At 40.5% G+C, this 20665-nt stretch overlaps 1 protein-coding gene across 5 annotated transcripts in view; it reads left to right on the forward strand.

The window, feature by feature from the left end:
• Window positions 1–1345: 1345 nt before the first annotated feature.
• The window catches only part of LRP6 (LDL receptor related protein 6), a gene marked incomplete at its 5' end in the record, with an annotated part of 178027 nt that continues 158707 nt past the window's right edge, over window positions 1346–20665 (forward strand). For all 5 annotated transcript variants that reach the window (XM_079714740.1, XM_079714741.1, XM_079714743.1 and 2 more), the window contains one exon: window positions 1346–1400. In XM_079714740.1, the coding sequence (XP_079570866.1) occupies window positions 1346–1400 (55 nt within the window). The remainder of the gene's footprint in view (window positions 1401–20665) is intronic.

Raw genomic sequence — 20665 nt, forward strand, 5'->3', positions numbered from 1 at the left:
TAACTCTTGGTGGCTTGCCCTCCTCCCTCCCCACCTCCCCCTTCACCCCGCACTGAAGCTGCCATGTGATTCCAGGGGCGTGTGGGTTGTTACTCCTGAATGCCCAGTGCACGGAGAGCAGCCAGCAGAGGCTGTACAAAATCAGAGTCTGAGATTCCGAGGAATCCTTTCCTCAAGCTGAAAACGGATCGTCAAAACATGCCCCACATTCATCATTAAACGCGGTTTGTAAAATCCCGAAGACAGTTCTGAGCGATTGTCCCTTTTCTCTGTCTTAGGTGCTGACGCATTTATCTTGGAATTTTATCTGCCAGTTTAGAAATCTTTAGTCCTTGTTGGACTTAATTGATGGGGCAGTCTGTAGTTCTGGGAAACCAGGAGAAAAATTTTAAAAATCTCCGTTTTGTGTTGGCGTTTGAACACCCTTCTGGTGTTCAAACCATATCTACGTTGAAAGTCGGTGGACGCAGCATTAATTTTTATTTGCCTTAAAAAAAATAGATGCTTAAACCAATTTCCAACCCTGTGACTAAGCTCATCACCCGCGTTGGGACCCGCGTGGCTCCCCGAGCGTGGACCTGCGGCTTCGCCCGCCCCGGCCCGCCGTCCCCCGCCGCCCCTCGCGGCCCCGGCCCAGATGGCGGCCGGCGTGGCCCGGGAGCCCCACCTGGCTCGGCCGGCAGCGGCCGCACAAAGACCCGCGCAGGCGGCGGCCGGGCCGAGCCGCAGAAAGTAGTCCCGACCACGCCGTCTCCGATGTTGTTCGACGTCGCTTCACGCCCTCCGCGGGGAGGGCCGAAGGGGCCGGCCCGGGAAAGAATCCCATTGGAATGCGCCGCCGAGCGGCCTTTCCCCTCCCGCCCGCCTCTGCTCGCCCCGCAGGTCTCCCGGGGTCTCCCAGCCGAGGCCGCACGCACGTCCCCCCTCTCCGTTTCTGGAGTGCCCGGGAGGCGGCGCCGAGGGAGGGGGCTCGCCCGCGCGCAGGGAGACCTCGGCGGCGACTCGTGCAGGCGGCGGGAGGCATATCCCTGCGCCGCTGCGTGAGAGGAAGAGGCTGAATGAGGAGCTGCGCGGGGGAAGCGGGACGCCGGGGGAGGAGGCGGCGGCGGCATGGAAGCAGACGCTGGCGTCGCGCGAGCCCCGAGCGGAGCGGCGCGATAGAGAGGGCGGCAGCGGCGGCGGCGGCGCGCGCGGAGCCTTGACGGGCCCCTTTCTTTCTTCTCTCTCGGGAAAGCTGGGAAGCATGAGCGTGCAGACCTGCCGCTGCGGCGGCCGCCCCGGCTCCTCGCCTCCCCCTCTTCGGGCCGCCCCTCGCCGGTGAGAGAAGCGAACGCGAGAAGGGAAGATGGGGGCCGTCCTGAGGAGCCTCCTGGCGTGCAGTTTCTGCGTGCTCCTGAGAGGTGGGGAGAAGCGGGGGAACGGGGAAGTTGGTGGGCTTTGGGGGGGAGGGGGCCTCGTTCTGCGGTGTCGGGGGGGGGAGGGGAGGGAGGGAGGCGAAGTAGGGGAAGAGGAGCCGGGAGAGGCCTGGTCGTGGGGAAGGAGAGAGAGAGGGGCCCGGGAGAAGGGGCTACGTGCTCCGCCCGGCCACGCTGCAGCCCCCGCCTCGCTTTGCCCACCTCGTCGGGGCAGAGCGGAGCCTCCGTCCGGCCTCCCTGGCCGGGTGACACCCCGACCCCCCGGAGCCCCATTCTGTCCGAGTGACTGAAGGTCGGTGTGTCTCTTTCTGCCTGGAGTCACCGGGGACGAGGGGCTTTGTCTGGATTTTGGCTCTCGGAACGGTGGAGCCCAAGATGCTTCCACGTTGGGCTTCTCCCTCGAAGCCCCCGCCTTTTCCGTGTCGGTCCTGGGAACTTTGAGAGCTCCCTTACTATTTTTCCAGGCCTTGTTACAACTAATAACTGGTTTCCGTTGGGGATATAATGATCGTGGGTGAGAGCGCAGTTGGAAAGTGACTCCGAGGTTAAAGGTCGAGAGGTTCAGCCTTGGGAATCGCCCGGGCTTCAGGCCATAATAAAATAGAAGCGTTGCCCTTGCAACTCCTGGCATTCAGGACTTGCCCCTATTTTCGGAGCATGCAAGTGCACAGTTGGCACCAAGTAGGAGAGTCATCCTTGGTGGAGAGGAGCCTGTCCTGGGACCTAAGTTATCATCTGCCGCGCTCCCCTGGGGACTGCTTGGCACTTTGGTAAATAACATAGGGTATTTTAGATAATTTGCCCCGAGAATCGCGTAACTTCGATGGTCCTATGGGTTTTGGTTTTTGTTTTGTAATTGGCCTGCAAAGCTGTCACATACGCTGTGACTTTTATTTTGTGACAGTTCACTGAGGTTTTTCACTGGCCCGCAAGATTTCAGCAGCTCTTCTCAGACTTACCAGTGGTGAAGTGGTGATGACTCTGATGCTACGGGGCATTTACCAGCAGAGGAATTTTAAGTACCGATTGATGCAGTGACTTTGTAGCTTTGGTTTTGTTAAAACTCTCGCTTGTGTTCACGGTCAGTTCTTTTCAGGTACGAAACTCTTGGGTCTAAAGGAGATTTTTAGCTATTAATTTAACAGGCTAAACTTTTGTTAAGTGTGCAAACTTACTGAGGTTTCCAGAACACGATAGAAACTAATAGTCTTGTGCTATAAATGAGCCAGATATGCCATTTTTGAGTAGATATTTATTTTAGATGAGGGTGATTGACATTTTTTTGGAGGAGGAATTTTTTTTCTTTAGTTACGCTTCAGGATTATTACGTCTGCCTGTTGTATCTTACTTTTACTTAATTACGACTCACTGTAAGCATATCCTAAATTATTTCCACGTGTAAACTCCAGAAAGCTAGTGCCCATTTGTAAACTCCAGAAAGCTAGTGCCCATTTCATTTTCATGGCAGAGAATTTAATGCAGTGTTATGTACTTGAGAGGTTTAATAAGTATATGTTTATTTTGTTATAGTATACTCCCTGTCGAAAGGGGATTTTGCTATAGCTGTGCAAAACAATTATATTTGACATAGAATATGTATATATTTTAAGACAGGAGATTAATAGAGTTAACAAATAGGAGAGTCAGCTGATGGGTTAAAGTCTTTGAGAAATTGAAATCCATAACCCGGGATGTTTCTGGTTGCCCAATTGTGTTTCTTGGAAGGGAAGGTTATGATGTAAATGCCACTTGTTTAACACGACGTTTGAGCCTAGAGTTGGGTTTATTCATTATTGGAATTAAAAGAAGTTGTACTTGAAGTAATATTGTGAAGTATGATATTGTTTAAGAAGACCTAGAAGAGTTAATAGCTTAAATTGCCTCATTTCCACTAGCAAGCAAAGTTTCCAAAAGTGAAGCTTTCATTTTAAATGTAGTCTAATAATGGTATGAGGTGGTCTTTGAATTCAGTGTACTTAACTGTGAGTATATATTTTGAACTGAAACTGTCTTTCAGTGTGAAAGATTTTTATTCACAATTTAGATTCTTTTCATTCCATGATAATGTCATCTTCTGTTAAAATGGCAATATTAGATAACCTTGGACTCCAGGGAGAAATGTGATTAGTTTGTTGCATTAAGGTAATTTTTCTTCACAGAAAAGTTGGAACTTTAACATTGGGAAGATGGGATGATGGGAGAGTTTGGGAGACCTTTTGTCCTCTGGCCCTGTTAAATCAATAGCTGAAAGCCAGGGAGTAATGCTGTCATTATCTGGGCTGCATCCCTATCCCTATCATCAGAGGTCAAGGTGTAATGGAAAGATTTGGGAATTTCAACACCAAAATCTTGGGTTTAAAGTCCGTGCTTCACTACTTAATAACTTTGTGATTCTAGTCTAGTCAGTGAGTTTCTCTGGGCCCCAGTTTCTTTACTTGTAAAATGTGGGTAGTAATACCAAGCAAATTTGCAAATTTGTTGGGTATATTAAATGATGTACTGAATATCAAGTGATTTGCAAATGTTATTTTTTGTTATAATTTTTGATTGTGGACGTATCCTCAAATGCTGGGGATTTGAGATTTAATTTGTATGAGATTCACAAATTCTTAAAGATAGAAGAGATCTTGATCCTTCTGGTCTAACTACTTCATTTGCAAGGGGGGAAACTCAGATTCAGAGAGATTATAGCATGATCAAGATCCTACAGCTAATTAATGTTAGAGTAGGGATTTATTGTCCATTCTTTCAGCAATTAGGTGTGGTATACCTACTATATATCAGGCTCTGATGGTATATTGGTGAGCAAAATCGACACGGGCCCTGCTCTCATGGACCTCACGGTCTAGGTTGCCATCCTTACTTCCATCCAGGTGCTGGTTAGAAAAGATTATAGCTCTGATTTCTTAGAGGAAATATTTTTTATAAGAATATAAGTTTTGGAATACCATAAGGGTGTATGATCTGTAAATACTATGTCTAGCTTATTTTGAGAAGGCTTTGTTGTTTTATAAGAATTCTTTGTTACTTACCTTTTGTTGTTATTTGTTTTGGTGGGGTGTTGGTAAATACTGTCAGCACAAGCCACTAGTGTTTCCCATCTTAAATTTTTATAGGAGTGGTCCTTGGAAAATTGTTTAGTATCAGGTATAACGACGTCTTGGGAAGATAGAATGAATTTTGGTGTGGGAATCAGGAGAATTCGATTCTTCTAAGTTTGTCATTTGCTAGCTTTGTGACCTTGGATAAGTTACCTAATCTCTGTACACCTTCGTTAGGATAATGAATCCTTTTGGAGGTTCTCACTTCATATTAACACACTAAGGGCTCTGAGAGGTTCTGAGGTAGAGACCAGTTTTAACTTTGTTTAATCCACTGTTTCCCAAAGTAGACAATGAATTTTTTCGTAAATCCTTTTAATATTCTGCTGAACCTTTGTTCCAAGCAACACACGTAGAGAGAACCTGGACTAGGTAACCCTTTAAGCGTTAGGTTGAGTCATGTGAATTGATATTTGATGATAATTTCATATAGTTGAATCTGATACTTTAATCCCTTCTCACTTACTTGGCTTTAGATTTGCTCATCTGACTAGGAAATAATTTGACTGGTTATGAAACTTCAGGGTTTCAGCTCATTGTTATCATCAGGCCTAACAGTGATTTCCCATGGTTAAGTTTTTCAGAGAACTTTTCTTTTCTTTAATTGGAGGTTTTTCCATTTGCTGAACTGAAATGCTTTTCTGTATAGTTATATATGCTTTGACTATCAGAAAGGTTTGTCTTTTTTGAATATCAAAGAAGATTCTGTGAAGGAGTATATAAATGGAAAATATGTGAATTTATAAATTGAATATATTGGAAAAACAAGTAATACAGGTTATAGTTCTGCTTAGACCAGGGGTAAATACTCTGAGAAAATTCATTTTCATCATGGAAATTTTATTGCAAGTTGATATTCAGAGAAGATGATAAAGAGGGGCACTGTAGCAGAAAGGTATGGGCTTTGTTGACAAATCAAGTTCATCTTCCACCACTTTATGTAGCCTTGGACAAGTTACTTAGCTTTAGTTTCTTCTACTATTTCTTCTACTATTAGACGGGGATAATACCTTCCAAGATTTCTGTGAGAACTGATGAAGTGTTTGCAAAGGGATAGCACAGTGCACAGTCTGTGGACTTTGAGTAAATGGTCACTATTGTCAAGTTGGCTAATTTAAAAGAAATGTTAATGCACAGTAAAGACGAGTAAAACATTTATGTTCTGGGCACTGTTTTAGACAGTTTTAAACCAGTGGTTTTTGAACTTGATTCTTTTGCAACTGGAACAAACTCCATAAAATACTTTTACTTTTGATATTTTCTATTTTGTTTTATATAAACAAGATGGCCACTATCTACTAAATTTATTTTACCTTCTAAAGGATTGCAACTTGAACACTTTTAGGTGATTATTATAAATAAGCTAGAGAATAAATAGTTTGGTTGATTATAATACTTACTTATTTAAAAGTTGTCCATACTTACGGGCAAAATAATTTTATCAAAGTATTGTCTAATTGAGAATTTTATTGTATTTGTTTATAATAATTAAAATCAGTTGATGGACTTCTCCCTGTAGGATGGGTAAATGCTATACTGAGTTCCTGCATTGTGTATTTCAGTCTTTGTACGAGAGTCTTTTACATATCTTCTGTAAAAGGACCTCCTCTTAATGAATAGAACTCTGCTCTATGTGAATAACTTTGAAATTTAGTCAGATACATGGACTAGGCAACCTAAAGAATAGGATATTTGCCTTTGAGATTATTCAAAATATAGTTCATCATAAATACAAGGAAAACTGTTATTTGATATTATTAGCACATGCTTTTGTTTCTCAAGCTGTTTGTGTTATTTGTGGCAGTGACTATCCTCACAAAAAAGTCATGCAGATGTGAGACTGGAAAATACTAAAATGTACCTGGGCTCAATTTGGTGAACATTTCAGGTACTTCAATGCTGTGATCCTATTAGCTATAATGTAACTTGCTAATTTTTGTTTCTGTGATACCTTGCTTGGAAGGGCCAGGCACTTGGGGATGTGAAGTGAAATCATATTTTTAGGCAAAAAAGAAAAAAAAAGTGAAAATTTAAATTATTAATTGACACTATAAAGACAAATGACTGACCTAAGGCCAGATTGCTTGTACTCTGGGCAGTAATTTTACATGCAGTGCTTTCTGTATGCATCTAGTTTCATCTGGACCTTAATATGGTTTTGAAAATGATACCAATCACTTTTGATAGGGGAACATAAATAACATTGTAATTTTGGAGTTTGCACATAGGTGGTTTGTCATATTACCGTAAAATAAAAACTAGTCCAGGTTTAGGTAAGGAGAGACTTTATTCAAAAGGATTATTGCAAAAGGGAGAATGCTCTTCTGTAGGATCTGCAGGCATCTCAAAATAAAACACAAAAAGACTCTTCTTTTATGGAGAAGGGTGAGCAGGACTAGCAGAGACTTTGTGAGAGTGGGGGCCGAGTGGGCAAGGGTGAGCAGATTGCATGGTCAAGATAGTTCAACTGGAGTTTTCTTTATTTACTGCAGTCAGTTGATGGCTTGGAATGAGCTGTTAAGGGAGCCTAAGAGCATCTGCTTGCTTAAATTTAGGGCAAGCCAAACTTCAGGGGCTTGTGGGAAAGGAGAAAAGCCTGACTAAAGTTTGGTCAAGCCAAACTTCAGGGGCTTGTGGGAAAGGAGAAAAGCCTGACTAAAGTTTGGTCAGGCCAAGTCAGTGGATAAGCAAGGGTAGTTGTGAGCACTTGGTCAGTCCTGCTGCTGTTTAAAAGAAAATTTGTCAGTCTTAGGGATATGTTCTAGTCAGCTCAGGCTGCTACAACAAAAACATTATAGACTAGATGGCTGATAAACAACAGAAATTTATTTCTCACAGTTCTGGAGGTTGGTAACCCAACAGCAGGGTGCCAGTATGGTCAGGTTCTGTTGAGGGCCCTCTTCCAGTTTGCAGACTGCTGAGCTCTCTTTGTATCCTCACAGGGCAGAGAGAAGAGAGAGGAAGCAAGCTCTCTCTGGACTTTTATAAGGGTGCTGATCCTGTTTGTGAGGACTCTACCCTTATGACCTCATCTAATTCTAATTACCTCCCAAAGGCCCCACCTCCTAATACATTCACATGAGGGGGAGTGTAGGGTTTCAACATACGAATTTTGGGGGACACAGACATTCAGTCCACAACAAAGTAGGCTAAAGTCATTGTGAAGTTGGTCTCATTAGATTGGTCTGATTATTTATGTAGGTGTAGGCATTTTAGGTCTGCTTCAAAGGGACTTTTTATAAGGAATCTTGGATTGAACTTTTAAAAGCCTCTTGAGGCCAGGAAGCTAAGTCAAGTACTCACCATTGGGTTTCATTTGCAGTACCTATAGATTTGGGTAAATTCCTAAGGTCCCCAAAATATCCTAGGGTTCCTGGGCCTGCCTGGAATTGACCTTGCTTACTTTACCTGTAAGTCTGGGAACTGTAAGCTAGGTACCAGTCTAGTTTTCCCAAGGGAACTGTAAGCATTGTTCCATAAAATCAATCACAGCTCCTTAAAAGTAACTGGTGGTATTAGATTAAGTGAACATGACTTTCAAATATGACATCCAGTCAAAGCCTTGGTTGCATTATGTTTCCAACCGGGAGGACAGACTTTTATTGAACCTATACAAATAACTATGTTGCCATGAAAATAAGAATACTCATTGAAATAAGAGTTTTGTTTTTGAATTATGGATGAATTAGGGAGAAAAAGATAAATGTTTTTATTTCTGTTGACAAAAGCATAGTCTGCTAAAATTGTCAATGAATTATAGGTAGCTTAAGAGAAATGAGAAATGAATTCCTTATATCCAGAAAATAGGACATTAAAGCATCAGCAGTATTTTAAAACCCATAATCATCCTTCATCAGTTTATTCAGTCCTGTGTTCTTGTTCTACTAGATCTTGGGTTAACAGTCTCATGAATCCATCTGCTTCACTAGTTTTTTGGGAATCCTGACTCAGTCCACTGGTATAGTCTTGAAGTTACGTAAGTGATGCCATCAGAAGCTTGTGCCCAGGAGTTACCGGTATAGTCCTCTTTCAACAATCCTTTTTTTGTTGAAGACAAGCGCTTGGCCTGTAGCTCATTTGCAGGCACTTTCAGGGAAGCATCGAAGTAAAACAAAAAACACTCTGTAGATGACAAAAGACAAAATGGTGGTGATGACTTATACGGGTAGTTTTAAAAGTGAAAGATCTGATGAGAGTTTGTTATAAAAAATAATGCAGTTGGGCTTCCCTGGTGGTGCAGTGGTTAAGAATCTGCCTGCCAATGCAGGGGACAGGGATTCGAGCCCTGTACTGGGAAGATCCCTCATGCCATGGGGCAACAAAGCCCGTGCGCCACAACTGCTGAGCCTGTGCTCTAGAGCCCGCGAGCCACAACTACCGAAGCCCGTGCGCCTAGAGCCTGTGCTCTGCAACAAGGGAAGCCACCATGATGAGAAGAAGCCCACGAACCACAACGAAGAGCAGCCCCCGCTCGCTGCAACTAGAGAAAGCCCATGTGCAGCAATGAAGACCCAATGCAGCCAAAAATAAATAAATAAATAAAATTTAAAAATCTAAAAAAAAAAAAAATAATGCAGTTGATGAATAAGTTTGTTTGTTTGTTTGTTTGTTTGTTTTTGTGGTACACGGGCCTCTCACTGCTGTGGCCTCTCCTGTTGCAGGGCACAGGCTCCGGACGCGCAGGCTCAGCGGCCATGGCTCATGGACCCAGCCGCTCCGCGGCATGTGGGATCTTCCCGGACCGGGGCACGAACCCGCATCCCCTGCATCAGCAGGCGGACTCTCAACCACTGCGCCACCAGGGAAGCCCTGGTTGTTTTTATGGCATGCAAACCAAAATAAAATCAGTGCAGAAAAGTTTTAGGCAAGATAGCTATAAGCATAATGATTAACCTTATTTTAAAAAAGAGTAGCTATTACATCTGATTTATGAGTATAAATGAATATAACTGTTATACAGAAAAAGACTTAAAAGATATGCAGTAATCCTGAGACATAATGTGTCATGAAGCATATAGTTAGAGCATATCAAGAATATATCAAGAGGGCTTCCCTGGTGGCGCAGTGGTTGAGAGTCTGCCTGCTGATGCAGGGGACGTGGGTTCATGTCCCGGTTCGGGAAGATCCCATATGCCGCGGAGCGGCTGGGCCCGTGAGCCATGGCCGCTGAGCCTGCGCGTCCGGAGCCTGTGCTTCACAATGGGAGAGGCCACAACAGTGAGAGGCCTGCGTACCGCAAAAAAAAAAAAAAAAAAAAGAATATGTCAAGATTATCAAGTAAAAATTTTTAGTTAAGTCTGGAATAAGTCCTAAACATCTGTATAATAAAATTCCGTAAGTAGGTTAAGTGAATCCCTGGTGGAGAACCACTCACTGGCCTACCAGTTATATACTGTATTCAAATTAGAGAAGTGAAATTGTGACCAAGGTAACATTAAAAAAAATCATAAAGAAGAAAAATCAAAATTGTAATTGATGACTCTGTACTGTTGTCTAATATCAGACAAAGCACCACTGGGACTCAGGAAATGGAAACACATTGTGAACACTGAGGCTAGTGATAAATTTCTAGGAACGTCATCCAGTTTTTGAAATAATCGTATTAACATTTTACCCATACTGATTTAATCTAGGGAGGGTAAGCCTCTCTTCTGATTTGACAGTGCTTCCCATGCAAATCATAACATTGATCAAATAAACCAATTATTTTTAGTACCTCTCTTCTTACAAGGTGAAAGAATTAATCCTTTGTGAACTTCCAGGGGCCCTTTGGGAAATTTTAAAGACAGTTGTAGGTGCAAAAGACATCATTTAGTATTTGAATTTGAAAAGGCAGAATGTCAAAAGTTGTCAGGAGGTTTGAACATTCGATTAAATAGAATCATGGATCAGTGAGAAAAAATACCTGGCAACCTATTTAACCAGTGTCAAAAAAATATTTTTTTAAAAGTGAACATAGGAAAGAACTTTAGCTCTTTCAAAAGTGAGAAGACTTTTTAAAATGATTAGACATGATAAAATTAACACCAAGTACAGGAAATTCTGAAAAGACACCGAATTTTTGGCTTCTAAGGAGATTGATTACTCAGAAAGCGAAGAAAAACCTTTTATAACCTCTTTATTAACAGCGGATCAGAACCCAAGAAAATTTTGTCATTTTAGTAGAAAACCAGATTTTAGTTTTGTACAAGTATAATGTTTGATACTGAAGCACTTTCTGAAAATCTTACAAATAAACCTGTCAAGTCTTAGCTGGCTTTGACCGTGACAAATAAAATTCTTTTTATCATCAACTTGTTATAACTTTCTCTGTCCATTCAGGTTTTGTTCTGCATGTTCCTCTTTCTCATTCTGGAACACTTAGTCATTTTACTTTAGGACCGTTTTTTTTTTTTCCTTAAAAACACATTCTGCGTATAGAGTTGTTCCTTTCTGTCATTATTTCTATTACAGTCTCATTTACATACAAGGTTATAACTTATAATTACAGTAACTACTATTTTACAGAGAAAACTATGAGGTGGATAGTTGTGAACTGTCTGTCATACACCAACATTTTGTAGTAGACTGGCAGAGTTTATGAATATACATCTTACAACTTCTTATAGCCATGCACTTCCAGATAGTACAACTTCTCAATGTGACAAAATTGATAGACTCAAATATGTGTAGCTTCTTGGTACCATGAAAATAGGAGGCAAAAACTTGTATAAACTTGAAATGCTTATGCTTCAGTGTTCTGTCTTACTTAGAAATGACCTAGGTATTTAATGAATATCCATGGACTAACTTAGCATAAGTCTAAGGTTTTAAGTTACTAAAAGATTTTGGAAACTATCTTCAAGTTGGCTTATTACAAGATATAATTACTTTTGAAGTACAATTTGTCAGAATAATAATTCAACTTGGCTAAGTACAAATGTAGATATAATGCTAGTTTATTCTGTCAATAAACCTGTAAAAATTTAGGAAGAACATATTCAAGTAGAATAAAAACCTATTCTTGTGTTATATTTAATGCCCATAACTCAGAAGACATAGATGTTTTTATTAAACCAACAATATCAAACTGGTCTCACATACCAAAGATTTGCCTAAATGTATGTTCACTTGGATTTTTAAAACATTTGGGTTAGTTTCTAAGAATTTTAATTTCCTTAACTTCTGGAAATCTTAGAAGTACTTTCATATGAGCACTTTTTGTTGTTACTTTAACAACTTTATTGAGATATTCACACACCATACAATTCACCCATGTCACGTGTACAGTTCAGTAGTTTTTAGTCTATTCACATAGTTCTGCCACCATCACCGCAATCAATTTTAAAACATTTTCATCACTCCAAAAAGAACCTGTGAGCACCTATTTATCTTCGAGCTAATCAGAATAGAACTCCTTCAAGGGATTTCATAATCTAAAATTATACTAAACAATACCATCTGAAGGTAGGGAAGTATTTTATGTACATATATAACATACATACATATGTACATAAAACATACAAATAGCTTATAGCGTCAGTTTGAAAGTTTCAGCTCACTGATGGTTTATGTAGAAGAGCTAGCTCTTATCCTTCCTTTATCTTTGTGTTTCTGGCAGATAGGGCAGGTTGAGGTTACCTACCCAGTCACTGTGAAGGCTAAAGTCTTCCCACCATTATTTGTGGAGGAGACTTTTCAGATTTGCTTTGCCCTGACGTGTAATCTTACGGAGGCTGTGGACTACATTTTGAGTGAGGGACCAAAGAGAGACCAAGGGCTGTTTGGGTGTCTCAGAAGCTCATTTGAGTGGATAAAAGATCCAGCCTGTTTCCAAGTTGTGTTTTTAACTTTAGGTCCCTGAGCCCCTCATGAATCCCTAGCGGGGGGAAAAGGGAGCCTTAAAGTGCTAGTGACTACAGGGAATTGAGGGGTTGGAGTAAGAAGGGAAAGGTCTGACAGGGTGGATAGAGGGGTGGAGGAGACTGGGGTATTAAAGGAGGATAGGTAAAGGATTTAAGGGAAGGTTGAGGTTGGTAAAATGGAGGAAGGAAGAGAGATGGTGATGGGAGAGGAGAGGTTTTAGGGAGATCCTGTTTCCCAAGGAGGACATTGAAGTTCTAAATTGTCTTTAGTAACATTTTGCCATTTTTGAAAATACTGGACTGAATTAGGGCTGTAATGGTGAAGCATGTGGTCGGTCAGTGGGAGAAGACGGAGGGCGCTCAATAGAGTGACAGTTACCTGTTGGGTTAGATAATTAAACAAGACATAAGAATTTTTTTCTTTTTCTTTTTTTTTTTTACATCTTTATTAGAGTATAATATCAGCTATACATATATCCCCATATTTCCTCCCTCTTGCGTCTCCCTCCCACCCTCCCTATCCCACCCCTCTAGGTGGTCAAAAGCACCCAGCTGATCTCCCTGTGGTCTGCGGCTGCTTCCCACTAGCTATCTATTTTCCATTTGGTAATATATGTACGTCCATTGCCACTCTCTCACTTTGTCCCAGCTTACCCTTCCCCCTCCCCGTGTCCTCAAGTCCATTTTCTAAGTCTGCGTCTTTATTCCTGTCCTGCCCCTAGGTTCTTCATAACCATTTTTTAAAATTCCATATATATGTGTTAGCATACGGTATTTGTTTTTCTTTTTCTGACTTACTTCACTCTGTATGACAGACTCTAGGTCCATCCACTTCACTACAAATAACTCAATTTTGTTTCTTTTTATGACTGAGTAATACTCCATGATATATATGTGCCACATCTTCTTTATCCATTCATCTGTCGATGGGAACTTAGGTTGCTTCCATGTCCTGGCTATTGTAAATAGAGCTGCAGTGAACATTGTGGTACGTGACTCTTCATGAATTATGGTTTTCTCAGGGTATATGCCCAGTAGTGGGATTGCTGGGTCGTATGGTAATTCTATTTTTAGTTTTTTAAGGAACCTCCATACTGTTCTCCATAGTGGCTGTATCAATTTACATTCCCACTAGCAGTGCAAGTGGGTTCCCTTTTCTCCACACTGTCTCCAGCATTTATTGTTTGTCGACTTTTTGATGATGAACACATAAGAATTTAAAGGAGCTGGGAAAGGGTATTCCCTTGTGAAGAGCCAAGGAAATATCCCTTGTGTAATCTCCATTATAGGAGTTAGGGAAGTTAGAAGAGGCCTCACAGAAGAGCTGGGAATATTCCCCCTCAAGAGTTAGGGTGTGGTTATCTACTCAGTCAAAGAAAAAAATTCTTTGCTGGAAAATATCAAGGTAACTTCTTACCATGTTGCAACAGATAAGATGTCTGCAGCACTGGTTAAAGAGTTGAACTCAAGGAAAGATCCCTGAATCTCTGAGCAGGAGAGGAGTTTAAATGACTCACAAAGTGTCATTATTGAGGTGGGGATGGCATGGGTCCATAGATGAGGTCAATACCCATCCAAGTCATGTCACTCACTATACAGATGTCAAATACAAATAAATGCCTGCTTGGTAAGGCGAGCCTTTATTAAAAAAGACTTTTGCAATAAGGAGAATGACCACAAGGTATGCAGGTATCTCAGAATCAAACCCAAAAAGGCTTTACTCTTATATGTAGAAATGAATAGTGCCAGCAGGATCTTTGTGGGAAAGTGGGACAAGTGGGGAGAGGTTAGCAGATGACATGACCAGGGCAGTTTTAACAGGAGATTTTTTTGTGTGAATGGTCAGCTGATACTTCAAATGAGTCCTTAAGAGAGGATGTTCTGGATTGGCTTGCTTAAGGTTAGAGCTAGCCAAAGTTTAGGGTACAGAAGCCTCCAAGTCAGTGTGTAAGTTGGGCATTTGTATGCATTTGGCCAGTACTTAATGTAAAATCCTTTACGGTTTATGACAAGTATGTTTTTAGATCAGGTTCTAAAAAATTCCTTTTAAATATTAATAAATGTTTTTTATATGGCCGTCATACAGTGAACTGTGATAGGGATTCCCCAAATTAGTTAAAAGGTATGGCTCCTGTTCCCAAGTGGCAGAGGTCCTAGTTGAAGAAGGAAATACACCTTTAAAAATGCTAATATCAAATAGGTGGTGAAGACTGTAAGGGTGCAAAGAAGGAAAGCTGAGGCAATTGGAAAGATTCTTGGAATAGATAAGGTTTGAATCTGGCCTTGAAGGATTTGCTTGCTGGATAAGGTTAGAGAAATACGGAACGTGCAGGAAAATGAATACACTAGTGATAGAGTATGATGTGCTCACAAGTTAATGTGTTAAAAACTAGTTTGTATGATGCAGAGACTATAAAAGGTAAGTTAGAGTCATAGGTAGAAAGCACCTGGTGGAGGCCTGAGGTACTGAGGCTTTTAATTTTAGGCACAGGAAATCAGAAACCTTTTTGAGTTGGATAAAGTAGAAGTCTTAGAAGTAGAAAAGGGAAGGGAGAGTGTTGAGATCATTTACTATTGAGGTAGTTTAGGCCTGAGGTTATGGAGGTCTAGAGTAGGATAGTGGTTCTAAAAAATGGAAAAGAAGAGGCAAATTTAAGGACATGCTAAAGGAGAATCAACAAGACAGTGAGTGATTGGCAGACGGGGGGAGAAGGGTGGGTGTCAAGGCTGGCTCCATGGCACACCAGTAGGATTAGGAAAATTGTGTTACCATTGACTCTTGAGGGTTTTCTTTGGGGGAAAGGTGATGCATTTAATTTTATGGCAGGAAGAGACGGCAAACGTAGATAATTTTCTCATCTACACTCTGTGTTGTTCCCTAAGTAAGAGAGTGTAGAAGAGAAGATTTTCCAAGTTCACCTGGTTAACCAGCAACTCTATTCAGGTAATTTTCAAGTCATCACCTCCAGCCTAAGCCTCAGTTCTACGCATATAACTTCTTGTTGGCCATCTCAGTATCCTGTTTCTTGAATCTCCCATGGCTCCTGCCGGGTCCCTGCTCTCAAAAAGCTTTGTTTTAATAAAGCTAACCTTGCTGCCACCAAGAGAATAATTATATTAATCACAAAACCTTACAGTATTGGTATACACTTCATATAACCACCCATTAGTTATTAACTCCTTTAGTCTAACTTCCCACCTATCACTCAGCTGAAACTGCTTTCTCCAAGTCTTCATAACCAAATCCATCTGGCCTTTTCTCAGTCCTTATTCTTCTCTGCAGCATTCAAAAATGTTGACCATATCCCCACCTATGTAGAATGTTCTGCATACTATACTATACTATTATTCCTCTGATCATGCTTCATCTGCCTTTTAGTTTCAGATCTTCCCTCCCACTTAGCAAACATAGGTATAGACTAAGAAAGGAGGAAGGGCAACTTGTCATTTGAGACTGAGGACAAAATAGAGGAGGATGGGTGGGATATAGAGAGATTTTTGAGAAGTTTAAAGTAAGATGTTGGGGATGTATGACACTTACCTTGCTTCCTGCTTCACTGAGATTACTTTGTGAGATGATCTGGGATGAAGGATTCAAAGCATGGAATTTGTCTTCAGGAAAGCAGAAAAAGTTTAGAAAGGCACTAGGGAAAGATTGGTAGGAAGTTAACAAAGGAAAATAAGGATTTCTAAGCACCTGTGAAGGTTCACTAAAGAGATATGAAGGTGGTTATTTGGGTTATCTGGGTATTAGGAAGTCTGAAGGTAAGTGCTTTGGAGTGGAAGATACTGAGTGCATGGCACATATGCTACAACTAGGGGCAAGTGTGTGTGGATCCAGTGTATTTCTTTAGTAGATTAAAACAGTATTACAAATCAAATTATACCTTTCAGGTGTCCCATTTAATGTATTGCTAAGTAGATATTGGTGACAATATTGTAGAAAGTATTGAAGTATCAGAAGGGTGGTTGGACAGGATGACATCTGGGATTTCTTTTAATAGTGTGTATAGGTTTATATATAGTCCTTTAGAAATCCTCAATTATAAGCACTACTGCTAACTTAAATTAACTTGTTCTCACCCTCCCCCCCACCCTTTTTTTGTATTCTTAAGACTTGTGAGGCCTTAAATGACTAGAAAGGTTCTTTGGACTTTGTAGACCACGTATTTAGTAGAAATGTTAATGTTTGACTTGAAACCCATAAAACACATTGAGCTGGCACTTAATGCCATATGCAGATTTGGTATAGTTTTCCAAGGAAAGTGCCATAAAGAAAGGTGCCGAATAAATAGCAGATTATTATCACTCTTGGATTTTAAATTGTAAATGCCCTGGGGCTATTTCTCAGCCTTGTGCAGCACTTAACATTGTACCCTTAACTAATATTGACCTTTCTTCTGATTTTTATAATTGGCGCATAATATGAGGGGCTCAGTATAAGATAGCGCAGTGAACACTATGTGGACTGATAAATCAGTGTGCTGTATGAAGGCCTGAAATGAGCTAAAAGTGAATCTGTGAGGGAAATTTACTAATTTGCCAATAGCAGCTGTAGGTACGCAGAATAAGCAGAAAGGGCTCTTAGTCACTTTTTTAAAAAGCTGTCCGCCCATCTGTTTTTGACTAAGAAAGTTGGACTTAAGCTTAGTTAGAAGGGAAGTTCATGTTGTGCTTACTGATGAAAATAGTGGACTTCATAACTCCATTTGGCAGACACAACCCATAAACTGGCTTAAACATCACTTTTTTCTTTACTGTTTTTGAGCACCTTAATTTTTTTTAAAAATTACTTTCTTAAAGAGGGAGTGGTTAGTTTTCAGTGGCACTTGGTCTTCGCTTCGGATGACTGTTTTAGACCTTTAGTAAGTAATTGTGAGAGAAGATCATGTAGATTATCGCATCGTAACTCTGGTCTTATTTTTGCTGCCTCGTCTGTGTTCTTCATCTCAGCCTCTAGATCTGTGCTATCCATACGACCACTTGTCTACTTAAATTTAAATGAATTAAGATTAAATAAAATTAAAAATTTATTTTCTTAGTCATACTAGCCATCTTTTAAGTGCTCCATAGCCACATGTGGCCAGTGGCTATTGTATTGCACAGTGGAGAGAACACTTCTATCATCATAGAAATTTCTGTTGGATAGTGGTGCCCTAGATCTTTAATTACTGTTGATACCAGGAAAGTAGATGTCAGAAGCTTGGAATAAATGCTTTAAAAAAACCGAAACAAATATTTTGGTTTGGTCCTAACACCTTCAAGAGCTTTCTCAGAGTTAAATATCTCTTTCGGATAGGCTTTATATTTAGTTTTGGTATTAGGTCTTATTCAAAGATCATTCTAATAATAATATAAAACAATAAAAATAGTTGTATTAAGAACTATATCTGCCAGACTGTTTTATTAAGGTATAATTGATAATTCAATAAATGACACATATGTAAAGTTTAAAGTTTAATAAGTTTTGACATATGTCTGCACTTCTGGAGCCATCATCACAGTCAGCGTGATATAACCATCACCTACAAACGTCTCCTCATGCCCCTTTATCATCCCTCCTCCTCTTCTTTTTCACCCTGTCTCCCCACCTCCAGACAACCACCGATCTGCTTTTTGTTACAATAGATTAATCTGAATTTTCTAAAATTTTATATAAATGGAGTATGCAATATATGCACTTTTTTTCTGACTTATTTTATTCTACATAATTATTTTGAGATTCACCCAAATTACACAAATAGTTCATTCCTTTTTTTTTTGGCATGCCGTGTGGCACGCAGGATTTTAGTTTCCTGCCTGGGGATTGAACCCGTGCCCACTGTAGTGGAAGCGCGGAGTCTTAACCGCTGGACTGCCAGGGAATTCCAAATAGTTCATTACTTTTTTTTTTTTTTTTTTTAATTTATGTTTGGCTGCGTTGGGTCTTCGTTGCTGCGTGCGGGCTTTCTCTAGTTGCGGCGAGCAGGGGCTACTCTTCGTTGTGGTGTGCAGGCTTCTCATTGCGGTGGCTTCTCTTGTTGTGAGCACAAGCTCTAGGCGCGTGGTCTTCAGTAGTTGTGGCATGCGGGCTCAGTAGTTGTGGCTTGTGGGCTCTAGAGCACAGGCTCAGTGGTTGTGGTGCACAGGCTTAGTTGCTCCGTGGCATGTGGGATTTCCCCGGGTCAGGGCTCAAAGCTGTGTCCCCTGCATTGGCAGGCAGATTCTTAACCACTGCACCACCAGGGAAGTCCCCATTACATTTTTTTTTGAAATTAATTTTATTATTTTTTATACAGATTTTTATTAGTTATGCATTTTACACACATCAGTGTATACATGTCAATCCCAATCTCCCAATTCATCACACCACCACCCCCTGCCGCTTTCCCCCCTTAGTGTCCATACGTTTGTTCTCTACATCCGTGTCTCAGTTTCTGTCCTGCAAACCGGTTCATCTGTACCATTTTTCTAGGTTCCACATATATGCGTTAATATATGATATTTGTTTTTCTCTTTCTGACTTACTTCACTCTATGATAGTCTCTAGATCCATCCATGTCTCAACAAATGACCCAGTTTCGTTCCTTTTTATGGCTAATATCCCATCGTATATATGTACCACATCTTCTTTATCCATTTGTCTGTCAATGGGCATTTAGGTTGTTTCCAGGACATGACTATTGTAAATAGTGCTTCAGTGAACATTGGGGTGCATGTGTCTTTTTGAATTATGGCTTTCTCTGGATATATGCCCAGTAGTGGTGTTGCTGGGTCATATGGTAATTCTATTTTTAGTTTTTTAAGGAACCTCCATACTGTTCTCCAAAGTGGCTGTATCAATTCACATTGCCACCAGCAGAGCAAGAGGGTTCCCTTTTCTCCACACCCTCTCCAGCATTTGTTGTTTGTAGATTTTCTGACGATGCCCATTCTAAATGGTGTGAGGTGATACCTCATTGTAGTTTTGATTTGCATTTCTTTAATAATTAGTGGTGTTGAGCAGCTTTTCATGTGCCTCTTGGCCATCTGTATGTCTTCTTTGGAGAAATGTTTATTTAGGTCTTCTGCCCATTTTTGGATTGGGTTGTTTGTTTCCTAATATTGAGCTGCATGAGCTGTTTATATATTTTGGAGATTAATCCTTTGTCTGTTGATTCGTTTGCAAATATTTTCTCCCATTCTGAGGGTTTTTTTCTGTCTTGTTTATGGTTGCCTTTGCTGTGCAAAAGCTTTTAAGTTTAATTAGGTCCCATTTGTTTATTTTTGTTTTTATTTCCATTACTCTAGGAGGTGGATCAAAAAAGATCTTGCTATGATTTATGTCAAAGAGTGTTCTTCCTGTGTTTTCCTTTAAGAGTTTTATAGTGTCTGGTCTTACATTTAGGTCTCTAATCCACTTTGAGTTTATTTTTGTGTATGGTTTTAGGGAATGTTCTAATTTCATTCTTTTACATGTAGATGTCCAGTTTTCCCAGCACCACTTATTGAAGAGACTGTCTTTTTTCCATTGTATATCCTTGCCTCCTTTGTCATAGATGAGTTGACCATAGGTGCGTGGGTTTATCTCTGGGCTTTCTGTCTTGTTCCATTGATCTATGTTTCTGTTTTTGTGCCAGTACCATATTGTCTTGATTACTGTAGCTTTGTAGTACAGTCTGAAGTCAGGGAGTCTGATTCCTCCAGCTCCTTTTTTTTCCCCTCAAGACTGCTTTGGCTATTCGGGGTCTTTTGTGTCTCCATAAAAATTTTAAGATTTTTTTTGTTCTAGTTCCATAAAAAATGCCATTGGTAATTTGATAGGGATTGCATTGAATCTGTAGATTGCTTTGGGTAGTATAGTCATTTTCACAGTATTGATTCTTCCAATCCAGGAACATGGTATATCTTTCCATCTGTTGGTATCAACTTTAATTTCTTTCATCAGTGTCTTACAGTGTTCTGCATATAGGTCTTTTGTCTCCCTAGGTAGGTTTATTCCTAGGTATTTTATTCTTTTTGTTGCAATGGTAAATGGGAGCGTTTCCTTAATTTCTCTTTCAGATTTTTCATCATTAGTGTATAGGAATGCAAGAGATTTCTGTGCATTAATTTTGTATCCTTCAACTTTACCAAATTCATTGATTAGCTCTAGTAGTTTTCTGGTGGCACCTTTAGGATTCTCTGTGTATAGTATCATGTCATCTGCAAACAGTGACAGCTTTACTTCTTCTTTTCCAATTTGTATTCCTTTTATTTCTTTTTCTCTGATTGCCAAGGCTAGGACTTCCAAAACTATGTTGAATAATAGTGGTGAGAGTGGATATCCTTGTCTTGTTCCTGATCT

Source organism: Hyperoodon ampullatus, assembly GCF_949752795.1.
Source record: "Hyperoodon ampullatus genome assembly, chromosome: 11".
NCBI classification, from domain to species: Eukaryota; Metazoa; Chordata; class Mammalia; order Artiodactyla; family Ziphiidae; genus Hyperoodon; species Hyperoodon ampullatus.